The sequence below is a fragment of the Macaca thibetana genome, chromosome 14 (assembly GCF_024542745.1).
Source record: "Macaca thibetana thibetana isolate TM-01 chromosome 14, ASM2454274v1, whole genome shotgun sequence".
Taxonomy (NCBI): Eukaryota; Metazoa; Chordata; class Mammalia; order Primates; family Cercopithecidae; genus Macaca; species Macaca thibetana.
In genome coordinates, this window is record NC_065591.1 from 116,404,869 (window position 1) to 116,431,078 (window position 26,210).

Consider the following 26,210-nt stretch of genomic DNA (forward strand, 5'->3'; position numbering starts at 1 on the left):
CTGTGCTTCCTGTCTAGTGTTCATAATGCTGTATGCCTGAAAGAGGTTGCCTTTACATTTTACAAGTTGGCACAGCCTAGACTGAGCTGTGCTTCCTATCTAGTGTTCATAATGCTGTACCCCTGAAAGAGGTTGCCTTCAGTCAGGCCCAGAAGTAAAAACTAAGTAGGGAAAGGAGAGTTCTGAAACAAGATGTGAGAAAAGGGATCAGGCAGGTGACAGGACCGTCAAAAACAAAGCTTAGTCAGCAAGGGAAACAGAGCCCCCACTGGTTAGGCCAGGGACACTAAGAAGATAGATTTGTGATACACAGGATTCAACATGGGGAGGAACCACATTTCTTCAAAGAAGGCCCTAGCTAAGTTGTTAGCAGAGGTGGCTTGAAGACAGCCCCCAATTTTTCCCCTTGTTGCAGTACTTACAGGATTTGGCTTTGTCTAGTTTAAAGATTCTTGCCAAAGTCAGGCCTCCAAGATTCTGCATCTGGTTTGTTGCCCAGCAAACTAAGGAATGTGATTTGTCAAGATCATCTGGTTGTAAGTGCCTGAAGTTCAACTGGAGCTATCTGAAACAAACAGGGAAGAATTTCTTGCATTATGTAAGAAAATTTTTCAGGGAGCAGGAATAATTGGAAATAAGGCAGTATGCTGTATCTGTACTGCCAAATATAGTAGCCATTAATTAGCCCATGTGGCTAGTGGGACTGAGGAAATACATTATAAATTCCATTTAATTGTAATTAACACACGTATCTAGTGGTTAACATATTGGACAGTGCAGCTTGTCATGCAGGCAGGAGAAGAAGACTCTTGATGGAGCTAGTTGAAAAATAATCTTGGCAAAAGGCTGTGGCTTATGTCACATGCACAGCTCTGGATCAATCACTGTAGCAAGGAGACTAGAACACTATCCCAGGCTGGGCCATGTACTTAACCCCACAGTCACAGGTGGGGCCATTGCTAGAAAAAGTGGGAGAAGAGATGCTGGGAAGACAAATCAAAATCTTCTAAGGTTTTATGACTTCTATCTTGCTTCCTAAAAGATATATTAGCAAGCATTCACTGAAAGTCTATGATGTCTGATATATTTTACATGTGTAACATTACTTCTCACAAAACACAAACCCTGAAGGGTCAATTAATATTACATATGTTACATATCTAGAAATAAAGACTCAGATAATGTGACTTGACCACAGACAGTGAATTGCAGAACTGGAGCATAAGCCCAAGTTGGTCTTTAAAACCCCTTTCTCCACTGTAATATGCTATCCCCAAAGATTTGGGATATAGAAAATGTGACTCTTAATAGTAGATAATTTAAACAATTACAGCAGAACACACACAAATGAATAACCTGGCTTTCTCCAAATAGTTATCTAGAGAGCCTTACTGCTTTTTTTAAAAAATAAAATTCTATTTTCATTTATTTTTATTGTGGTAAAATATACAAAATATACAGTTTATCATTTTAACTTTTTAAGGTATACATTTTAGTGGGATTTAGTACGTTCACACTGCTGTGCAGCCATCACACTATCTTCTCCAGAACTTTTTCCTCTTATTTTCTCTTTTAAGGCCTCATGTCTTACACCTTTTAGGGGTTACATTTTTAAAATTCCTTTTCAAAAATTGCTGTTAGAGCCGGCAAGCTATTTTTTTTTTGACACGGAATCTCACTCTGGAATGCAGTGGCGCAGTCTCAGCTCACTGCAAGCTCCGCCTCCGGGTTCACGCCATTCTCCTGCCTCAGCCTCCTGAGTAGCTGGGTCTACAGGCGCCCGCCACCATGCCCAAGCTAATTTTTTGTATTTTTAGTAGAGACGGGGTTTCACCATGTTAGCCAGGATGATCTCAATCTCCTGACCTTGTGACCCGCCCACCTTGGCCTCCCAAAGTGCTGGGATTACAGGCATGAGCCACCATGCCCAGCCCTGCAACCTATTTTTAAAGTATCTTTAATGACTAGAACTTTTATACTTCAAGAGATTTTTTTTTTTTTTAAAGTCAAGCATAGAGTGAATAATGTAAGTAACAAGGATAGATAAAATAATGTTGGCTAAAACTAGCTTCAAAGGAAAAGTCTCTCCTGACCAACATGGCGAAACCCTGACTCTACTTAACACAAAAAATTAGCTGGGCATGATGGCACACACCTGTAATCCCAGCTACTCGGGAGGCTGAGGCGGGAGAATCTCTTGAAGTTGGAGGCAGAGGTTGCAGTGAGCCAAGGTTGCATCACTGCACTTCAACCTGGGCGACAGAGAATTTGTCTCAAAAAAAAAAAGGAAAAGTCTCCTACCTTAGTCAAGCTTCTTTGGCTTTTAAGAATAGATATCCCAGTGAAGTACCATCAGACAAGAGGCATATTGCATGAATACATAAGACCTGGATCTGGAATTGGAGGGCTCAGTTTTGAGGCCACTCCAGGAACCAGTTTTTGTAGGTAGCTCTGATTCATTCTGCTTGTCTCTTTTAGTCTCCAATATTTACCAATGGACTCATCTCAGAGCTCGTTTATGGTCTACGTTACAAATCATATAAAACCTAATGCAAATTTGCATTAATAATAAATAACTTTATTGGCTCATGTATTTAGAAAGACTAGAGATGGGGTAGCATTGAGGTAATTCAGAGGCTCAACAGTGTCAACAGGGAATAGAAAGAAGGATTTATTTATTTATTTATTTATTTATTTATTTATTTATTTCTGATAGAGTCTTGCTCTGTCACAGAGGGAGCAGACAGCCAACAAGCCCTTCCTTGGAAGATCTGGATAGTGCATCTCTCAACTATCCTAGATGAATATTTGGCAATATAGAGAGATGCTGAAATCCCTGTTAATTTTCTTTTAATCACACACCAAGAGTAAGGAGAAAAAGACTTCTGCATCCGTGGTAAAATTAGAGAATCTTTTGCAAAAAGTATACAGCAGATGCTGTTGAGAAAACTGGGCTTAACTGGAGCAATCTGCTATTGGTGCCATTTACAGTGAAATGCTACTGCAGAGACCTGGTCTGCACAGGCAAGCAGAAGGACTCCTCTAGTTATCCTAGTTAAAAAGGTTATTTTGAGAGGTGAATAAGGAGGAGGAAGAAAAAGGACAGTGCTATGGTCCATTTTCAGGAAATAGCCCAGAATATCAGTTAGCCCTAGAACACCCTGCTGAAACTTGGGAGAGGGGCTGAAAGTGGGCATGACTCAGCTGCCTGAGGCTTCATTCCCCAAAATCCAGTTCCCCTGAGAGTAGAGATAGGCAGGTTTCTCACTTCTATAGATGTTCTCCTTAGGCTATGCCCTGAGAACTGACATGTGACCAAGTTTTCTAATTTGTTACAGGTGTGGGTCAGCCAGCAACAAATAGGAAAGTAGTGACCAAAAATGCAAACTGCTCCCTCATGCTCATGAAACAATCGGTTCTGTATGGGGTGGACCGCTGCCAAGGACCCAATGACTCGGGGCTTTGTGCGGACATGTCCAGGGATCCCCCAGACACAGAAAAGGGATTATATCCAACTCTGATGAGGAGTGCTCTGGAGCAGGGCCTCAACACTTGGGTGCCAGCAGCATCCATTCTTTTAAGTTCCTGAGGAAGATAGACATTTCTAAGCAGTTTCCTTGATGAGAAACCAACTCTGGTTATATAGAATATAAGCATTCCTGAAGAGGTCAGAAAAGGGGAACAGGGCCTTAGATGTGAATTCTCTGGACATATCAAGAATGTAGATTTTTGACTGGGTGTGGTGTCTCACAGTTGTAATCCTAGCACTTTAGGAGGCCAAGGTAGGCAGATCACCTGAGGTCAGGAGTTCAAGACCAGCCTGGCCAACATGGTGAAACCCCCGTCTCTACTAAAAATACAAAAATTAGCTGGGCATGGTGGCGGGTGCCTGTAATCCCAGCTACTGGAGAGGCTGAGGCAGGAGAATCACTTGAACTCAGAAGGTGGAGGTTGCAGTGAGCCAAGATAGTGCCACTGCACTCCAGCCTGGGTGACAGAGCAAGACTCTGTCTCAAAAAAGAAGAATGTAGATTATGAAACCACTGGCCCAGTTGCTAGTGGGAGGCACAGACCTTGAGGTGGAGAGTTGAAGAAAGCAAGGAGATACCTAACAACACTTCTTCCCAAGTGTTGGTGTGCATGTATGTGTCTGTGTATGGAGGTGTGCAATTCAACCTCTCTGTTGCCTTCTCAAGTATTAGGTTGGTGCAAAAGTAAGTGGGGTTTTGGTACTAGCCACTGCAAAAACATACCAAATTGTAAAGACCATAAACACTATGAAGAAACTGCATCAACTAACGGGCAAAATAACCAGCTAGCATCATAATGACAGGATCAAATTCACACATAACAATATTAACCTTAAATGTAAATGGGCTAAATGCCCCAATTGAAAGACACAGACTGGCAAATTGGATAAAGAGTCAAGACCCATCAGTGTGCTGTACTCAGGAGACCCATCTCATGTGCAAAGACACACATAGGCTCAAAATAAAGGAACAGGAGAATATTTACCAAGCAAATGGTAAAGCAAAAAAAAAAGCAGGAGTTGCAATCCTAGTCTCTGATAAAACAGACTTTAAACCAACAAAGATAAAAAGAGACAAGGGTATTACATAATGGTAAAGGGATCAATGCACCAAAAAGAGCTAACTATCCTAAATATATATGCACCCAATACAGGAGCACCTAGATTCATAAAGCAAGTTCTTAGAGACCTACAAAGAGACTTAGACTCCCACACAATAATAGTCGGAGACTTTAACACTCCACTATCAATATTAGATCAATGAGACAGAAAATTAACAAGGATATTCAGGACTTTAACTCAGCTCTGGATCAAGCACACTTAACAGATATCTACAGAACTCTCCACCCCAAATCAACAGAATATACCTTCTTCTTAGCACCACATTGCACTTACTCTAAAATTGACCACATAATTGGTCGTAAAACACTCCTCAGCAAATGCAAAAGAACGGACATTATAACAGTCTTTCAGACCACAGTGCAATCAAATTAGAACTCAGGATTAAGAAATTCACTCAAAACCACACAACTACATGGAAACTGAACAACCTGCTCCTGAATGACTACTGGGTAAACAATGAAATTAAGACAGAAATAAGTTATTTGAAACCAATGAGAACAAAGACACAATGTACCAGAATCTCTGGGACACAGCTAAAGCAGTGTTTAGAGGGAAATTTATAGCACTTAAATGCCCACAGGAGAAAGCGGGAAAGATGTAAAATCGACACCCTAACATCACAATGAAAAGAGCTAGAGAAGCAAGAGCAAATATCAGAAGACAAGAAATAACTAAGATCAGAGCCGAACTGAAGGGGATAGAGACACGAAAAACCCTTCAAAAAATCCATGAATCCAGGATCTGGTTTTTTGAAAAGATTAACAAAATAGACTGATGATGGGTTGATGGTTGCAGCAAACCACTGTGGCACGTGTATACCTATGTAACAAACCTGCATGTTCTGCACGTGTATCCCAGAACTTAAAGTATAATAATAAAAAAAAAAAAGTAATTGCGGTTTTGGACCATGAATTTTAAGTGATTATAACTAGGCTCAAACACATTTTTATTAATCAAAATAGAACCATTACAATCAGCACCTTTTTGCCAATAGGAAATAAGTTCGTTTATTCCTGTAGTGTAAGAAGCTGTGCTTCGGGATTCGCTGAACTCTTAAAAAGCATTTTCTGCATCCTGCTGGTTGTAGAAGTGTTTTCCCTGCAAAAAGTTGTTGAGATGCTTGAAGAAGTGGTAGCTGGTTTGGCCACAGGTCAGATGAATATGGCGGATGAGGCAAAATTTCATAGACCAATTTGTTCAACTTTTGAAGGGTTGGTTGTGCGACAAGTACTCAGGCATTGTTGTTGTTGTGGAGAAGAACTGGGTCCTTTCTGTTGACCACTGTCAGCTGCAGGTGTTGCACTTTTCAGTGCCTCATTGATTTGCTAAGCATACTTCTCAGATGTGATGGTTTCACCAGGATTCAGAAAGCCACAATGGATCAGACGGGCCGCAGACCACCAAACGGTGACCATGACTTGTTTTGGTGCTCTGGGAAGTGCTGTGGAGCTTCTTCTGGGCCCAACCATTGAGCTGGATGTTGCCAGCTTTGTATAAAATCTACTTTTCATAGCACGTCTCAATCCAAGTGGAGAAATGTTTCATTGTTGTGTAGAACAAGAGAAGACAACACTTCAAAATGATAATTTTTTGATTTTCAGTTGGCTCATGAGGCACCCGCTTATCGAGCTTTTTCACCTTTCCAATTTGCTTCAAATGCCAAGTGGCCATAGAATGGTCAACATTGAGTTCTTCGGCAACTTCTCCTGTAGCTAGGAGAGGATCAGCTTCAATGATTGCTCTCAATTGGTCATTGTCAACTTCCGATGGCCAGACACTATGCTCATGATCTTCAAGACTCTCATTTCCTTTGCAAAACTTTCTTTCTTTCTTTTAAAATTGAGACAGAGTCTTGTTCTGTCACTGGAGTACAGTGGCATGATCTCTGCTCACTGCAACCTCTGCCTCCCAGGTTCAAGCGATTCTCCCACCTCAGCCTCCTGAGTAGCTGGGATTACAGGTATGTGCCACCATGCCCAACTAATTTTTGTATTTTTAGTAGAGAAGGGGTTTCATCATGTTGGCCTGGCTGGTCTCAAACTCCTGACCTCAAGTGATCTGGATGCCTTGGCCTCCCAAAGTGCTGGGATTGCAGGTGTGAGCTGCCACACCTGGCCATCCTTTGCAAAACTTCTTGAACCACCACTGCACTGTATGTTCGCTAGCAGTTCCTGGGCCAAATGCATTCTTGATGTTGCAAGTTGTCTCTGCTGCTTTACAGCCCATTTTGAACTCGAATAAGAAAACTGCTTGCATTTGTTTTTTTGTCTAACATAATTTCCATAGTCTAAAATAAACATAAACAGCAAGAAATAAGTTATTAGCAAAAAAAAAAGTGAGAAATGCCCATTAAACTGATGTATAACATAACCACATTTATTCAAGCATGTATTCCAACACGAAATGGCAAATTCCAACAATGCAAAAACCATAATTACTTTTGCACTCACCTAATAGTAGCTGTTTTTTGTTCCTTGCCCCTCTGGGTGGAGGTGGGATGGGTTTCCTTCTTGCTATGCAGTTACTCAGTGCTATTGCTAAACCACCTCCTCCCTTTTTCTTAACCTCACCTACAACTTTGAATCTCATGTCACCAGACTATACCATGCTTGGGTTTCCAAGTTATACTTATCCACCAACCTCCAAGCCTTTTCAAGATTGTTGCTTCTGGCTCTCTCCAACATCATTCTTGTTATATTTTTTGGTGATTTCGGTATCCTCATGGATCATCCAATCAATGCTCTGGTGCTCGGTTTCTATCCCTTCTCCAGTGATCTTGTTCTTTAACCTACCTTAGCTTTCCCTTGTTTGGTCATACCATAGACTTTGACAGCACCAATAAGCACAGCCTCTCCATACACTCAGCTCCAAGCATCCTACTCTCAGACCACAAGCATCCTACTCTCAGACCACCACCTCTTATCTTAGCACATTCTTTTGAGTATCCTGTTCTAACAAACCTTAGACCACCACAGGGACCTACAACTTCTTGACTCTACCAACTTTTCACTGTCCCTTACCTTCTACTTCTCATTGTATAACAAATGACCCTCAAATTTAGCATCTTAATACAACAAACATTATCTCACAAAGTTTCTGGTTGGGCGGTCTGGCTCAGGGTCTCTTATGAGGTCATCTTTAAACTCATGATGGAAAGAATTGTCTAAAATTGCTGTCTCCAATTCCTTCTCCTACTCTTTCTTGCCTAGCCCATCAGGCTTTTGCTCTCCAACTGCTCTAAAGACACTGCTCTTTTAAAAGTTATCAATGACTTCCACATGGTCAAATCCAATAGTCAATTTTCAGTCCTTACCTTATTTGATCTGTCAGCAGGATTTAACACAGATGGTCTGCCCTCAATGGAACATTTCTTTTTCACCTGGCTTTCAAGGTATCACACCCTTGTGGTTTTCTTCCTTGGTTTACTGATTAATCCTTCTCAATCTCTTAGCATTCTCCTCCTCTTTTTCTCAGCCTCTGTAATACTGAAATACCCTGGGGCTGTTTTAGGATTTATTCTTTCATCTGTCTCTATTCAACCCCTTGATGAGTCCATCCAGTCTCATGGCTTTCAATCTACAGGCTAACAACTCTTAAATTTGTATTTGCAGCCCACCACTCTTCGGAATTTTTTTTTTTTTTTTTAAATTCTAAAAGCCTCCGTTGAAGAGCACAGTGGCCTCTTCTATTATCTCATTTAAGTCTTTGCTGAAAAGTATCGCAGTGCAGCTTTCTCTGGACATTCTAATATTTCATCCTTCCCATTCCCACCCTGCCCGCCACACTCCCTCTCCGCGTTCTTTGCTTTTACTCCACATCACAGACATTTACTTACTCATTGTTTATTCGTTTATTTCCCCTCACTCTATTGTGAATTCCCTGAGCAGGGATATTTGTTTCGTTCATAGCTACGTATCTCCGGTGCTTGGAACAGCACTGGTATATAAAAAGCTCGTAGTAATGTATGTTAACTGAATGAATAAATTACCCTACAGAGATAGTCGAGTGTCTCTGGATTACAGCAGAGCTTGCAGCAGAGAGGGAGACCACTCAAGAGGCTGTGATGTCCAAATACAATAACACGTACGAAACAGCGTTGTAAAATGAGCTGCACAGAGGATGCGAAAAATTTGTTAGCTTAATTTGTCTCCCCAGGAAGCCGTGCCAGGCTCGCCTCCCTCTTTCATTCTTTTCCCGTGGTTCCCTCTACTGGGACCCCTGGCCCGCCCAGTCTGCCAGATCACAGGCCCAACGCATCCCTTTCCGGAGGGATTTAGGAGGTCTCGGCGGTGGTCCAGCAACTACATTCCCACCACGCCTCAGATGGCGCATTACCTAGCTACCGCGCATACCCAGACGTTCCCGCCCCCTCAGCCGGGCAGGAAGAGGAAGTGGAGATACCACGGACTCTCAAAACCCCACCTCTCACGCCTTCCCAGCTCCGGGAGGGGACGCGGAGTCCGGAAGGGGCGGGCATAAGGCTACGGAGGGGCGGGACGGAGCAGCCCGCCCCAAAGTGGCGGTTTACTTGAGGCGGTTACCTTAGTACACCGAGTAGACTGAGTCTGTGGCGAATTGCGGGCCGATTCCCGGCCAGTGCCATCTCAGCCGGAGTGGACCTCGGGGCCTCAGAAGCAGACTTTTATCTGGCCCGAGGCTCCCAGCCGTTCAGCGCGTCTTCCCATAACCGGATACCGATTATTGGGACTCTCAGCTGCAGACACAGGTCCCCGCCCCTCCCTCTTTCTCCGGTCTGCTGCTGTCATTCCTCCCTTCCCGCCTCGCTGCGCCCACAGCGGGGCACAGTCATCGTTCTGTCATTCCCATCCTTTCTCTTCCCTCTCATCGCCATTTCTTCTAGAAGGCAACTTAAAAACCTTTCCTTGCCTCTTTATGCTCATTTCTCTTCCCTTCTTTTCTTCCTTTTTCTCTAGAATACTTGTGTTTCCACTCCGTGCCAGGCTTCTGCCTCCAGGGCTTCTCTCCTTTTCATGGGCCTGTGGCTCATGTGTTAGGAGGTTGAACTTTTAATGCAGTCGTTTGAAGATTTTAAGCTTTTTCTTTCTCCTAACCAGGAGTCACAGATGCTGGGAAGTATGGCCCCAAAGAAACCTCGAAATACCACAAGGTTGCCCCTGGCTTTAAACCCCCTGAAGAGCAAGGACGTGTTGGCAGTGCTGGCTGAGAGGAACCAGGCTATAGTACCAGTTGGGGCATGGGTGGAACCTGCCTCACCAGGTAGCTCGGAAATCCCAGCATATGTGAGTGTCAGTTTGATCCAAATATGGTGGGGTTCCCCACCACCGTTTTTATTAGTCTTCTCTAATCCTGGGTGCTTAAAGATGAACAGTCCGAGGATGCTGTTTCTATTCTGCCATAAATAGTTTATGTTCTTGCATCAGGATTATAGAACAAACAAGTATTTGCCAAAACTTGACTGCAGCTTTAGTTGGCATAATCAAATGCTTATTACTCACCTACTATAATATATAGAACATAATCTACATGGAACAGGTTATATAGATATATATCTGTATATCAGTTTACGTCAGACTCTTGATTGCTTGCTCTGCCCAAGACATAGGCACTATCTACATCTTCCAGACACTGCAACTTAGTATGGATGATAGTTGGCATACTTTAAGTAACATTAATTGGTTGCTTAAGGTTTATGATAAATTTTCTAATGAGGATTCAGGCAAAATGGAGTAATAGAATAAAGGAGAAAGAGATGAACTTTGGTAATCTGAAAAAGTCTAACTAGAAATTCCACGGTTTCTGATGGTCTTTCACCAGACTGTGCCCCATAGCTATTTGTTCAAATTTAACTTGGCACTTACCACATTGTGTTATAGTAGATTGTTTATATATCTTTTCCTTATGCAGTGTGAGCTCCTTGAGCATAGAGAACAAATCTCATTTATCATCACATTCCCACTTTTATCTTAAATACTGCCTAATATAGACACTCATGAAATATTTATGAAAGGCACAAAATGTCATCTGTATGTGTAGACAAGGTGCTGAACATGGATGAAAAAAGGATAAGGTATGTTCCCTCAGTGTACTTGATCTCAGAGGAGAAATGAGACATGTTTAAATGTTAAAGCAATGCAATATACTATATTCATTCATTTTATTTATGTTTGCACATATGTATGTATATTCATTGATTTATTTCTACCCTGCCTATTTCCAAAAAGGATTTTAAGAGTCTAGGTGGTATATCTATACAAGTTCTAAGAATATAATGCTTAATCAAGAAGCTATGACATTGGGTTGATGTGACCCAGGAAAGTGTAATGAATAATTTGATCGGAGAAGGGAAGGGAAAGATTCTCCTATTAAGGAGAATGAGGAGAGTAAAAAGTAAGCAAGGTTGAGGATTCTAAGGGTAGATTAGATCGATTGGAGTGGAAAGTTTAGTAGGAGAATGGTCATTGACAGGATTATGGAAAATAGGGATGGTGGAGTACCATAGGAAATTTTGGAGAAGGAATTGACTTTTTAAAATATTTACAGGTGAATGTCATGATCAACCAGTGTTTTGATTAGATTAATTGCTTCAAAGGTTTTGAAGGATAGGGAGTGATTGGATCCTGGGGATAAATTAGAATATAATTATAACAATTTACGCATGGAGTATAGCATCAAAACTTTGTTAGGGGTAAGAAATAGAGAAGAAAAGCCTTGAAAAAGGATGGTTGAAGTGCTTGAGCCACGAGTTTTAGGCTGCAGTGAGCTATGATCATGCTACTGCACTCTAGCCTGGGAAACAGAATGAGACCCCATCTCTGGAAAAAAAAAAAGTGGAATGAGAAGGGATGAATGCAAGAAACACCCCACAAGTCTCGATAAGATTTGGTATAAAGATATTTTGGTATTTAAGTTGTTGACACCTTTTTAATTGCTCAAGTTATATCTGTATAATATCAGTAGTGTATCAAACTTTTTCTATGTTAAGAAGTATTGAATATCGTATTCACACACATTAACTCAAAATATTAAAGTCTTGGAACATGGATAAACACATCTCCTTATCTCCTTTTCCTGATTTAAAAATTTCTGATCAGTTCCAGCCAAAGGGAGTTTGATCAAGCATCTGATAGAACTCCTTATAGCTTTAGCATATCTAGTGTGGGTATCCACCCTTATTAATGGATATAGCTCTCTCAGCTCAAAATAAATGCTGAATAGTTACTTCTAAAGCTTGGCCCTTAGATCATTTCTGTTCTAAAGGGGAACTTCTACTCATTTTTCTCCCCAAAATTTCAGGAGGCCATCAGGATTCCTAAAAATGTCATAGCTTTAGACTACCTCCCCCCAATAATTATTAATAAATTAGCATCAAAAGACACTGCTGTTCTATCATCATATATGGGATTGCATTGTTTTATAATTTGTTCTGGTTAGCTTTTGCTGTGTAACCAGCCACCCCAGAACTTAGTGGTATAAAGCAAATAATACTATGTATCAGGAATTTGAGCAGGGTACAGTAGTAATGGCTTGTCTCTGCTCCATAGTATCTGGGGCCTTAGCTGGGGCTCAAATAACTGGACATGTCTGAGTCACCTTGACTATTTTCTAGCTATTGGTTGGAGCTAGAAAATAATCAAGCTGTCCCAGTCATGTGGCATCTGCTGGGCTGTAATGTCCAAGATGGCTTTCTCATTCATATAGCTGACACTTGGGCTAGGATAACTAGAATGTCTGGGTGCTGGCTAGATACATTTCTCTTTTCTCATGGGCTTCTCTATTTGACTAACTTGGGCTTCCTCACAGCATGGTAATCTCAGGGTAGTATGAATTTTTATATGGTGCTGACTTCCTTCAGAATGAGCACTCTAAGAACCCAGGTGGAAGTTTCTTTATGACCTGACTTGTAATCTTGTGGAGTAAAAGAGGAGCAGAGAAAATGGAGGTAAAAGAAAGAGGCTGAATGGCTTAAACTTGTCTGGGCCTTGAGTTAAGCTGAGTCAGTTGTTCAGGCTTCATTATGTATATATCTCTCCACTGGAATTTTTCTACCTAATTGTTCTTTGACAGTTGTACACTCTACTAGAATAGTTTATGGGATAGACACCTTGGAAATTTTAACTTAAATTGAAATTTGAATGCATTTGATTTTGAGAATTTAATGACAGCCTGTAAAATGATCAGAGGCACCCTTCAGAGTTAGAAGTCAGAATCACTGAGTTAGAAGGAATAGGTAGGAGATATGATGATGATTTTATTTAATTTGAAAATTCCTAGTGAAAGAGAGACATATGCAGTCTAGAGTAAAGCAGTGTAGAGAGGAACATAATTGTTGGAGTCAGAAACTTCTAGTTCTGCTACTAGTTAGCTATATTAAAATTACTTTATCTTCCTGAACCCCAGTTTCCTCATCTGTAACATAAGGGATAAGAATACCTACTACCAAAGGTGGTTTTGAGAATAGAGTGCTACAATGTAGTTAAAATACTTGTCACGTAATAGATCCATAATAATGATAAGTGCTGTTATGATGATGACTATGATGATTATTATTCAAAGCACTTAGAGGAGATAAATGCAGATCAAGAACTCAAGTGGGATAAAGTGTTCCAGATTATTTAGAACAAGCTTGTCCAACATGCGGCCATGGGCCACATGTGGCCCAGGATGGCTTTGAATGCGACCCAACGTAAATTAATAAATTTTCTTAAAACACTATGCATTTTTTTGTGATTTTTAAAGTTTATTTGTATGTTTTAGTTCATCAGCTACTGTTAGTGTTAATGTATTTTGTGTGACAGTTCTTCGAACATGGCCCAGGGAAGCCAAAAGATTGGACACCCCTGGTTTAGAATATGTTTTGGAATTCAGCAATTATATAAATATATATTGATTACCCTTATAGTCAAGGCTCTCTACTACATGCCGTAGGGGAAATAAAGGAGAATTGAATACATATCCTGTCCTCAAAGAGTTCATAATCTAGTAGGGAAGTCAAGAAGTACTATACTCAGTTAACATTGGTGAAATGAGAAGTGTTATAGCATAAGAGGGTTTAGAGGAAGAAAGTATTGTGGAAGGTACTGGGGAGTGGGTATTAAATGGTTGTGAAAACTGAGTAAGCCTTTACTAGGTGGAGATGAAAGGAAGGGCATGCTAGGTTAAAAATGGAGCATAATGCCGAATATGAAGACATTTTACAACATGACATACTTGCTGAGTGGTAAGTAACCTGGTGTGTCTTGACTATTTACTCCATTTTAGAAAGTGTGTAACATATGGTAGGTTTTATTTGGTTCATTAAGATTTAATGAGACATCATTAGTTCCAGTTCAATAAAAAATTTAAGATTTGATTTGAGTACTCATACATTCCAATTTTTTTGTACAGAATGGAATTACTTTTTTTCAGGATTGTATCCTTATCCTGACTGTTCTGTGTTTAAAACAGCCCTAATGGACAAAACTGCTGACATTTAAGTTCATTTTCTATCTTTCGTCTTTAAAGACATCAGCATATTTGATTGAAAAAGAACTAAAGGAACAGCTAAGAAGAAAACAAGAAGCTTTGAAACATTTTCAGAAGCAAGTTAAATACCGAGTAAATCAACAAATTAGGTTGAGAAAAAAGCAGCAGCTTCAGAAGTCTCATGAAAGAGTAAGTTCAAAAGTGAGCCTGAGTAAAGACTGAATGGAAAATATGTATGTTATGAGATAAGCTATTAGGCAGTAACAGAATTACTTTCCTTTGATTACATGCCTAATATAATCTGATGAACTAGTGAGGACAATAGACTTTTTTTGTAGAGAAATAATGTTTTATTCCTGTGTTCTGACTCCATTTTTTACTTTTACCAAGTAGTTAAAAGCAATGTCAGAAGTTTGGGTTCAGACTTGAGTTTGAATTCTGGCTTTGCCACTTAATAGCTATTGACTTTCGGGTAATTACTTTACTTCACTGATTGTAGTTTCTTCATCCATAAAATAAGGATATGATACTTCTCTCATAGGACTGCGTGAGAGTTAGATGAGATAACCTAAATTATTAGCACATGGGAGGTGCCTGGTAAATGTTCATTCCTCTGCCAGCTAAAGCCTCTCCCCTACCCCCCACCCCAATTTAAAATCTCTTGAACTGCTTTAGAGGCATTATTTGATTGCCCTGGATTGGGGTAGAATGTTACTCTCCCCCTTTCTTCCTTTGTGTAGGCAGAAAAAGAAGGCTCTGTAGCCATGCAGTCTTCAGCAGCACGCTTAACTTCCAAAAGGACAAGTGTTTTTCCAAACAATTTGAATGCTGCTATTGGAAGTTCTAGGTTACCTCCTTCCCTGATGCCTGGGGATGGAATAGAGGATGAAGAGAATCAGAACGAATTATTCCAACAACAAGCCCAGGCTGTAAGTACCTGTTCATTTTATTTTATGTCTATGATATTTTCCCCATCCCCTAAACTATAAATACGACATCTGGGGTATGAGGTAGGGATTAAGAGTTAGCACACTCAGCTTCACTTTTTATAATCACCTCTTATTTTTTTTAGCTTTGTAAAGTGGGGAATAGTGGGATAATGCTTTTTAAAAATTTTAAATATACATCTATTTGTGTTTGGTAAGACACTCTAAAATTATCTAAAGAAAGGTGCCAAAGTGTTAGAATTCAAAACTTATTAGAAAGCACTTTAGGTCAAGAACATGGATTTTCCCAGTTATATTGAAATTACATTCTAGGTAAGCTACTATTTGTAGTATACAGAGAGAAATAATTCTTAGCTTTGTTGCAAAGAAATTCAGTACACATAGGTGGCATTTCATTTATTATTTCTTTTTGTCTCATTTTTCTTATTGTTTTTTAATCTGATTATCACAATAAATGAATCTATAGTTGTAGGTTAAAGAATAATATAGTAAATTCTTAACATATCCAGAGTTTTTGGAAAAATGTAATTTTTATTTAATGACTCATTTGATATACCCAATATTTAAAAATTAACCACTGTGAGTAGATTCATCCATTCAAATTACTTGACTCTGTCCATTTAGCCCCCACTTTAGTATACCTGAGCTTTTGTCCAGTTGATACAGTCTTCAACTCTGCTTCAGTAATTGTTCTTCATCTTATTTAAGATGTATTCCTAGAAATAATGAGAGGAAGAGAGAAAATGTGGAAAATTATGAGTATGTGAAAATAAAAGCTGTGTTACTGCTTAACATATTTTGTCATAATTTAATTGCGCTATTAATATAAATAGGAAAAGCTTTAGAAGCACACATTATCATGTTGAAATACTGTTAACATTTTTTTCTTTGTCCACAACTATTTGACTCTTTCTTGTCATTGTTCAGTTTGTAATAATCATTTTTATTTGTTAGCAAATATTTATTGAGCCAGGCACTGCATAAAGTACAAGAAATAGAACATTGACTTAAGACAGACACAGTCCTTGCTTTCGTGGTGCTTGTAGCTATTAGTCCCACTGTAGTGATGATTTAACTTCACCTGTGTAATACATAAATAGAACTCATCAGTCAGCAGTATTTGCATATGCTATTTGTTATGGATTGTAGCGATACTAAGGAAATGTGAACTAGGACACTCCATGGGTTTATATTTTCAGGTAGAAATACAAAACTAATAGACCACTCGTTATATTATATAATAATATAGAGAAATTTTCTGTGTTTTGCAATAAAGTTGTGCTATGGGAGTTCAGAAAATTTTAAGAAAACAGTAGGGGAAGAATTCATGGGAGAGATAGAATTGAACTACACATTTTGAGTTGGTAAATTCAAGATAATTTGTTTTTCTTAGAGACAGAGTCTCACTCTGTTGCCCAGGCTGGAGTGCAGTGGTGCAGTCTTGGCTTACTGCAACCTCCTCCTCCTGGGTTCAAGAGAATATCCTGATTCTCCTGCCTCAGCCTCCCGAGTAGCTGGATTAGGTGCCTGCCATGCCTGCCACCATGCCTGGCTAATTTTTATATTTTTAGTAGAGATGGGGTTTCACCATGTTGGCCAGGCTGGTCTCGAATTCCTGAGCTCAAGGGATCCGCCTGCTTTGGCCTCTCAAAGTGCTGGGATTACAGGCATGAGCCACCGCACCTGGTCAAGATAATTTTTTCTTAAAAAACAAACAAACGAAAAGCCTAGAATCTGCAGTGAGCTTGGTGTATTTGGGAATAAGTGATGGAAACTTTCTAATTGATAGTTTGTAATGGAGAATAACCAAAAATGGGGTTGGATAGGGAGGAGGAAATCAGGTTATGAAAAACCTCAAATGTCACAAGATTTTTAAAAGTTTTTATAATACCCCTGCATTTTTTTTTTTTCTAGAAAGGATATGAACTACTGAAGAATGTTCAGTGACTTTGAGCCTGTAAACTTTGACCATATGACTCCATGACAATAGATGCTTTTTGATCTTACCACGTCTGTTGCAGTTTTAATCCACTAGATGTCACCATAAAACTAGGCAATGAGACAGTTCGGGCACGAACTCCCTTAGTTTATCTAGAACTGGTTGGGTAAATGGTACACATAATTCACTTTCTGAATGTTTAGTACACTGCTCAGTTTTCTTGTGTTGGTGTTATAGAAACATGGGATCTTGGAGTTGGAAGAGTTTTAAAAATTGATCTGACATATTGAAATATTTATGCATGAAACTGTTTGATGTCCGGAATATACTTAAATGATAAAAGAATGAGGTAAAGAAGGGAGTTATGGATGAAACAAGATTGGCTAGGATTTGATAATGCTAAAGTGAAGTATCCATATCTCTCCATGGTGGTTCATTGTAGTGTTCTGATTACTTCTGTGTGTGTTTGAAGTTTTCCATAGGTTTGAATTTATTTACACTTTTATTAAATGTTAGAAAAGGATATTATCTGGTCCTTTCTTTCTCCAAGGAATTCTATTCTTTTTTTTTTTTTTTTTTTTTACTTTAAGTTTTAGGGTACATGTGTACAACATACATGTTTGTTACATATGTATACATGTGCCATGTTGGTGTGCTGGACCCATTAACTTGTCATTTACCTTAGGTATTTCTCCTAATGCTATCCCTCCCCTGCCGCTGCAGCCCACGACAGGCCCCAATGTGTGATGTTCCCCGCCCTGTGTCCAAGTGTTCTCATTGTTCAATTCCCAACTATGAGTGAGAATATGTGGTGTTTGGTTTTCTGTCCTTGAGATGATTCACTCAGAATATGGTTTCTAGCTTCATCCATGTCCCTACAAAGGACATGAACTTGTCCTTTTTTATGGCTACATAGTATTTCTTGGTGTATATGTGTCACATTTTCTTAATCCAGTCTATCATTGACAAACATTTGGGTTGGTTCCAAGTCTTTGCTATTGTGAATAGTGCCGCAATAAACATACGCATGCATGTGTCTTTATAGTAGCATGATTTATAATCCTTTTGGTATATATCCAGTAATGGGATCGCTGGGTCAAATGGTATTTCTAGTTCTAGATCCTTGAGGAATTGCCACACTGTCTTCCACAATGGTTGAACTAGTTTACAGTCCCACCAACAGTGTAAAAGTGTTCCTATTTCTCCACATCCTCTCCAGTACCTGTTGTTTCCTGACTTTTTAATGATTGCCATTCTAACTGGTGTGCGATGGTATCTCATTGTGGTTTTGATTTACATTTCTCTGATGGCGAGTGATGATGAGCATTTTTTCATGTGTCGGCTGCATAAATGTCTTCTTTTGAGAAGTGTCTGTTCATATCCTTTGCCCACTTTTTGATGGGGTTGTTTGATTTTTTTCTTGTGAAGTTGTTTAAGTTATTTGTAGATTCTGGATGTTAGCCCTTTGTCAGATGGGTAGATTGCAAAAATTTTCTCCCATTCTGTAGGCTGCCTGCTCACTCTGATGGTAGTTTCTTTTGCTGTGCAGAAGCTCTTTAGTTTAATTAGGTCCCATTTGTCAATTTTGGCTTTTGTTGCCATTGCTTTTGGTGTGTCAGTCATGAAGTCCTTGCCCATGCCTAAGTCCTGAATGGTATTGCCTAGGTTTTCTTCCAGGGTTTTTATGGTTTTAGGTCTAACATTTAAGTCTTTAGTCCATCTTGAATTAAATTTTGTATAAGGTGTAAAGAAGGGATCCAGTTTCAGCTTTCTACATATGGCTAGCCCATTTTCCCAGCAGCATTTATTAAGTAGGGAATCCTTTCCCCATTTCTTGTTTTTGTCAGATTTGTCAAAGATCAGATGGTTATAGATGTATGGTATTATTTCTGAGGCCTCTGTTCTGTTCCATTGATCTGTATATCTGTTTTGGTACCAGTACCATGCTGTTTTTGTTACTGTAACCTTGTAGTATAGTTTGAAGTCATGTAGCATGATGTCTCCAGCTTTGTTCTTTTGGCTTAGGATTGTCTTGGCAATGCGGGCTCTTTTTTGGTTCCACATTAACTTTAAAGTAGTTTTTTCCAATTCTGTGAAGAAGGTCATTGGTAGCTTGATGGGGGTGGCATTGAATCTATAAATTACCTTGGGCAGTATGGCCATTTTCACGATATTGATTCTTCCTATCCATGAGCATGGAATGTTCTTCTATTTGTTTGTGTCCTCTTTTATTTTGTTGAGCAGTGGTTTGTAGTTCTCCTTGAAGAGGTCCTTCACATCCCTTGTAAGTTGGATTCTTAGGTATTTTATTCTCTTTGAAGCAATTGTGAATGGGAGTTCACTCATGATTTGGCTGTGTGTTTGTCTGTTATTGGTGTAGAGGAATGCTTGTGATTTTTGCACATTGATTTTGTATCCTGAGACTTTGCTGAAGTTGCTTATCGGCTTAAGGAGATTTTGGGCTGAGACGATAGGGTTTTCTAAATATACAGTCATGTCATCTGCAAACAGGGACAATTTGACTTCCTCTTTTCCTAATTGAATACTCTTTATTTCTTTCTCTTGCCTGATTGCCCTGGCCAGAACTTCCAACACTATGTTAAATAGGAGCGGTGAGAGAGGGCATTCCTGTCTTGTGCCAGTTTTCAAAGGGAATGCTTCCAGTTTTTGCCCATTTAGTATGATATTGGCTGTGGGTTTGTCATAAATAGCTCTTATTATTTTGAGATACATTCCATCAATACCTAGTTTATTGAGATTTTTTAGCAGGAAGGTCTGTTGAATTTTGTTGAAGGCCTTTTCTGCATCTATTGAGATAATCATGTGGTTTTTATTGTTGGTTCTGTTTATGTGATTGATTACTTTCATTGATTTGCGTATGTTGAACCAGCCAGCCTTGCATCCCAGGGAAGAAGCCACCTTGATCTTGGTGGATAAGCTTTTTGATGTGCTGCTGGTTTCTCTTTGGCAGTATTTTATTGAGGATTCTCACATCAATGTTCATCAGGGATATTGGTCTAAAATTACCTTTTTTTGTTGTGTTTCTGCCAGGCTTTGATATCAGGATGATGTTGGTCTCATAAAATGAGTTAGGGAGGATTCTCTCTTTTTCTATTGATTGGAATAGTTTCAGAAGGAATGGTACCAACTCCTCTTTGTACCTCTGGTAGAATTCGGCTGTGAATCCGTCTGGTCCTGGACTTTTTTTGTTTGATAGGCTATTAATTATTGCCTCAATTTCAGAACCTGTTACTGGTCTATTCAGGGATTCAGCTTCTTCCTGGTTTAGTCTTGGAAGAGTGTACGTGTCCAGGAAATTATCCATTTCTTCTAGATTTTCTAGTTTATTTGCGTAGAGGTGTTTATAGTATTCTCTGATGGTAGTTGGTATTTCTGTGGGATCGGTGGTGATAACCCCTGTATCATTTTTTATTGCGTCTATTTGATTGTTCTCTCTTTTCTTTATTAGTCTGGCTAGGAGTCTATCAATTTTGTTGATCTTTTTGCAAAACCAGCTCCTGGATTCATTGATTCTTTGAAGGGTTTTTTGTGTCTCTATCTCCTTCAATTCTACTCTGATCTTACTTATTTCTTGCCTTCTGCTAGCTTTTGAATTTGTTTGCTCTTGCTTCTCTGGTTCTTTTAATTGTGATGTTAGGGTGTAGATTTTAGATCTTTCCAGCTTTCTCTTTTGGGCCTTTAGTGTTACAAATTTCCCTCTACACACTGCTTTTAATGTGTCCCAGAGATTCTGGTACGTTGTGTCTTTGTTCTCATTGGTTTCAAAGAACATCTTTATTTCTGCCTTCATTTCGTTATTTGCCCAGTAGTCATTCAGAAGCAGAGTTGTTCAGTTTCCATGTAGTTGTGCAGTTTTGAGTGAGTTTCTTTTTTTTGTTGTTGTTGTTGTTGAGATGGAGTCTTGCTCTGTCGCCCAGGCTGGAGTGCTGTGGCTGGATCTCAGCTCACTGCAAGCTCCGCCTCCCGGGTTTACACCATTCTCCTGCCTCAGCCTTCCAAGCAGCTGGGACTACAGGTGCTCGCCACCTCGCCCGGCTAGTTTTTTTGTATTTTTTTTAGTAGAGACGGGGTTTCAATGTGTCTGCCAGGATGGTCTCGATCTCCTGACCTCGTGATCCGCCCGTCTCGGCCTCCCAAAGTGCTGGGATTACAGGCTTGAGCCACCACGCCCGGCCATTGAGTGAGTTTCTTAATCCTGAGTTCTAATTTGATTGCACTGTGGTCTGAGAGAGAGTTTGTTGTGATTTCTGTTCTTTTACATTTGCTGAGGAGTGCTTTACTTCCAACTATGTGGTCAATTTTGGAATAAGTACAATGTGGTGCTGAGAAGAATGTATATTCTGTTGATTTGGGGTGGAGAGTTCTGTAGATGTCTATTAGGTCTGCTTGGTGCAGAGCTGAGTTCAAGTCCTGGATATCCTTGTTAACATTCTGTCACATCGATCTGTCTAATATTGACAGTGGGGTGTTAAAGTCTCCCACTAGTATTATGTGGGAGTCTAAGTCTCTTTGTAGGTCTCGACTTGCTTTATGAATTTGGGTGCTCCTGTATTGGGTGCATATATATTTAGGATAGTTAGCTCTTCTTGTTGAATTGATCCCTTTACCATTATGTAATGGTCTTCTTTGTCTCTTTTGATCTTTGTTGATTTAAAGTTCTATTTTATCAGAGCCTAGGATTGCAACTCTTGCTTTTTTTTTTGTTTTCCATTTGCTTGGTAGATCTTCCTCCATCCCTTTATTTTGAGCCTATGTGTGTCTCTGCACGTGAGATGGGTCTCCTGAATACATCACACTTAACTCTTTTTTCAGTTTGCCAGTCTGTGTCTTTTAATTGGGACATTTAGCCCGTTTACGTTTAAGGTTAGTATTGTTATATGTGAATTTGATCCTGTCATTATGATGTTAGCTGGTTGTTTTGCCCGTTAGTTGATGCAGTTTCTTTCTAGCATCGATGGTCTTTACAATTTGGCATGTTTTTGCAGTGGTTGGTACTAGTCGTTCCTTGCCATGTTTAGTGCTTCCTTCAGGAGCTCTTGTAAGGCAGGCCTGGTGGTGACAAAATCTCTTAGTATTTGCTTGTCTGTAAAGGATTTTATTTCTCCTTCACTTATGAAGCTTAGTTTGGCTGGATAGGAAATTCTGGGTTGAAAATTCTTTTCTATAAGAATGTTGAATATTGGTCCCCACCGTCTTCTGGCTTGTAGAGTTTCTGCTGAGAGATCTGCTGTTAGTCTGATGGGCTTCCCTTTGTGGGTAATCTGACCTTTCCCTCTGGCTGCCCTTAACATTTTTTCCTTCATTTCAACCTTGGTGAATCTGTCAATTACATTTCTTGGGGTTGCTCTTCTTGAGGAATATCTTTGTGGTGCTCTCTGTGTTTCCTGAATTTGAATGTTGGCCTGCCTTGCTATGTTGGGAAGGTTCTCCAGGATGATATCCTGAAGAGTATTTTCCAACTTGGTTCCATTCTTCCAGTCACTTTCAGGTACACCAGTCAAACATAGATTTGGTGTTTTCATGTAGTCCCATATTTCTTGAAGGCTTTGTTTGTTCTTTTTACTCTTTTTTCTCTAAACTTTTCTTCTCACTTCGTTTCATTAATTTCACCTTCAATCACGGATACCCTTTCTTCCACTTGATCAAATCGGCTACTGAAGCTTGTGCATGTGTCACGTAGTTCTCGTGCCATGGTTTTCAGCTCCATCAGGTCATTTAAGGTTGTCTCTACACTGTCCATTCTAGTTAGCCATTCGTCTAATCTTTTTTCCAGGTTTTTAGCTTCCTTGTGATGGGTTCGAACATCATCCTTTAGCTCAGAGAAGTTCGTTATTACCGACCTTCTGAAGCCTACTTCTGTCAGCTTGTCAAAGTCTGTCTCCGTCCAGCTTTGTTCTGTTGCTTGCGAGGAGCGATCCTTTGGAGGAGAAGAGTCGCTCTGGTTTTTAGAATTTTCAGCTTTTCTGTTCTGGTTTCTCCCCATCTTTGTGGTTTTATGTACTTTTGGTCTTTGATGATGGTGACCTACAGATGGGGTTTTGGTGTGGATGTCCTTTTTTTTGATGTTGATGCTATTCCTTTCTGTTTGTTTTCCTTCTAACAGTCAGGTCCCTCAGCTGCAGGTATGTTGGAGTTTGCTGGAGGTCTACTCCAGACCCTGTTTGCCTGGGTATCACCAGTGGAGGCTGCAGAACAGCAAATATTGCAGAACAGCAAATATTGCAGAACAGCAATTATTGCTGCCTGATCCTTCCTCTGGAAGCTTTGTCTCAGAGGGGCACCTGGCTGTATGAGGTGTCAGTCGGCCCCTACTGAGAGGTGTCTTCCAGTTAGGCTACACAGGGGTCAGGGACCCACTTGAGGAGGCAGTCTTTCCATTCTCAGAGCTCAAACTCTGTGCTGGGAGAACCACTGCTCTCTTCAGAGCTGTGAGACTGGGACGTTTAAGTCTGCAGAAGTTTCTGCTGCCTTTTGTTTAGCTATACTCTGACCCCAGAGGTGGAGCCTACAGAGGCAGGCAGGCCTCGTTGAGCTGCAGTGGGCTCCACACAGTTCGAGCTTCCTGGACACTTTGTTTATCTACTCAAGCCTCAGCAATGGTGGATGCCCCTCCTCCAGCCAGGCTGCTGCCTCACAGTTCAATCTCAGACTGCTGTGCTAGCAGTGAGCAAGGCTCCATGGGTATGAGACCCACCGAGCCAGGCACGGGGTATAATCTCCTGGTGTGCTGTTTGCTAAGACCATTGGAAAAGTGCAGTATTAGGGCGGGCGGGAGTGTCCCGATTTTCCAGGTACCGTCTGTCATGGCTTCCCTTGGCTAGGAAAAGGAAATCCCCCGACCCCTTGCGCTTCCCGCCTCACCCTGCTTCAGCTCACCCTCTGTGGGCTGCATCCACTGTCTAACCAGTCCCAGTGAGATGAACCAGGTACCTCAGTTGGAAATGCAGAAATCACCCGTCTTCTGCTTGGATCACGCCGGGAGCTGCTAGACCAGAGCTGTTTCTATTTGGCCATCTTGGAACAGACCCCCCACAATTCTTTTTATGTTATCTCTATATATGGGCATCTAATTCCTGCCACAACACCTCCACTATTGGATAACTCACTACTTTTTCAGACTGGTCCTTTTATTTTTAGAAGACTTGAAATTATTACACCTGTTTTTTCAACATGTTGAGTCACAAATCTTCTTCCCTATAACTTTTATCCATTGGTCTTAATTTTGCCCTCTCAGGTAATAAAAAATAAAATACCATCTGAGAGCACTTCAAGTATTTGATTATAGTTATCATTTTTCTTTTTTGGGTTTCTATATTCCTAATGCCTTGTTGATTTCTTCTGAATACTATTTTGTTTTTCAATATTCTTCTGAAATAGGACCTCAAAAACAACACAATACAGTATTTCAAATATGATTTGGCCACTGTTGCTCTTAATCCATACCCCCACCTCACCCTCTACTTGATAGTACTTGGTATTACCTACTTGTTCAAAGGTCAATTAAGATTAGTTGCCTAAAGTTAGGAGCTAAAATTATAGACTGGAAGAAATTTCAAGTGCTCTTATAAAATAGAAGCAGTATTTTCTTTTCGTTAGGACTGATATTTATCTTTAGGGATTGAGTTTCTGTGATGTCCCTTGACAGCTGCATTTTGGTGAGGAATTAAAGAACAACTGATCATTGTTTTAGTCTTAGCATATGATAACTTTTTATTGATCTGTCCCTATTCGGTTTGCTACTGTTTTCTGGCATGGTTTATTCCACTTTTTGTTTCTCACTGAATCTTTTACTATCTTATTTCTATTTTTATTGTCTCTTTACAGTGCTAGTTTTCCAGCTTTTTAAAACCATGGAAATAATTACTTTTTGTAGTAAAGCTTTAAGTAATGTGAAATAGCCTGCTAAATTCTTGTAATCTACCATTGAAAAAACCAGTATTTCAGTCAGGCACTTTTGGCTGCAAGAACTCAGGCTAACCCAAACAAGGGGAAGTTTATTTTAAGAATACACATGGGTTAATAAGGGAAGAATCAGAATCTTATACAAATCCAAACTCCCTTCAGGAATGCAACTGGAGAGTTTTTCTGGATGTGAGGTAGCTCCAGTAACCTCAAGAGCATGAAATCTTTGATCTTCACACTCATATTTAATCAGTAGCTTGATTGATTCAGTTCTTGTCATAGGGTGACCAACCTGCCCTATTAGTGTAAGATCGAGGGGTTTCCAGCACATGGTACTTTCAGTGCTAAAACTGAGACAGTTCTAGGTAAACTAGTATAGTTGGTCCCCTTGTTTCTACGTGTATGCTTCCCTCTTATTTTCTCATTTTTCTACCACTAACTGGTATTGTCATCTCTTCATCATAGCTTCATAACTTTGGTATCCTTGAGGACCTGTTAGTCTCTTTTTTCCAATTTAGGACCTTTTATGTTCAGGTCCTCTCTCTAACTTTTCTCTGGATATTTCCTAGTTTATTATCTGAGGTAATGAATATTTATTGGCCCAGCTTGCCTTTTTGCATTAGGTCTACATTACTGGCCATCTTATAGATTGATAGCAATTGTGACAAAAGAAAGATAATGCAACTCGCTGCATTGCATTGGGATTCATGGGTTATAAAAAGTGGCTCATGTGAGTTCAACTTTTAATGTATAGTATTTTCTGGTCACTGAAAAGTCTCACACATTTAAAAATCAGTATGATATCATTTGCAAATAAACTACATCGTACTTGAATAAAATTCAACTTTGATTAGATTTTTATGGCATTAAGAATACACTTTAAATTGGTTTTGGTCTTCCATGACAATAAAGTAGGTGAAATTCTATAAATATTAGATCTCATCTATACTCTTTTCCCATGACCTACATAGTATTACTAATTGTCTCATTTATACATTACATATAAATTCTGTCCTATCCTTGATTGGCTAAAAAATTGCACAAACAAGTTAAAAAGAACTGAAGAATATATGAACAGTGTCATAGATATCCATATTTCTCAAATTTTATCCTTCATATTTGCTTGATGTTTTAAATTTTACTATCTAATCATTGTTTACTTTAGATTTTAAGATTTAAATCTTAAAATTTACATAGTACAATTTTTGTTTTGTTACAAAGAAGTGCTTTTGCTTATTGTTAAAGTTATGTTTCTGTGTGCAAAATAGACATTTTTTTTTGGTGTGCAGAAGGCATTGCATCAAGG

At 39.7% G+C, this 26,210-nt stretch overlaps 2 protein-coding genes across 10 annotated transcripts in view; one reads left to right on the forward strand and one right to left on the reverse strand.

Moving 5' to 3' along the window:
* Nucleotides 1-26,210, reverse strand: part of HEPACAM (hepatic and glial cell adhesion molecule) — a 543,784-nt gene that overhangs the window by 24,773 nt on the left and 492,801 nt on the right. The window lies entirely within an intron of this gene.
* The window catches only part of CCDC15 (coiled-coil domain containing 15), a 98,201-nt gene continuing 81,117 nt past the window's right edge, over nucleotides 9,127-26,210 (forward strand). For 7 of the 9 annotated variants that reach the window (XM_050755669.1, XM_050755671.1, XM_050755670.1 and 4 more), the window contains exons 1-4: nucleotides 9,137-9,377; nucleotides 9,727-9,912; nucleotides 14,135-14,284; nucleotides 14,836-15,024. In XM_050755669.1, coding sequence (XP_050611626.1) covers nucleotides 9,736-9,912; nucleotides 14,135-14,284; nucleotides 14,836-15,024 — 516 coding nt within the window. In that variant the 5' untranslated portion in view covers nucleotides 9,137-9,377; nucleotides 9,727-9,735. The other 2 variants (XM_050755668.1, XM_050755677.1) reach the window with 2 other exon arrangements.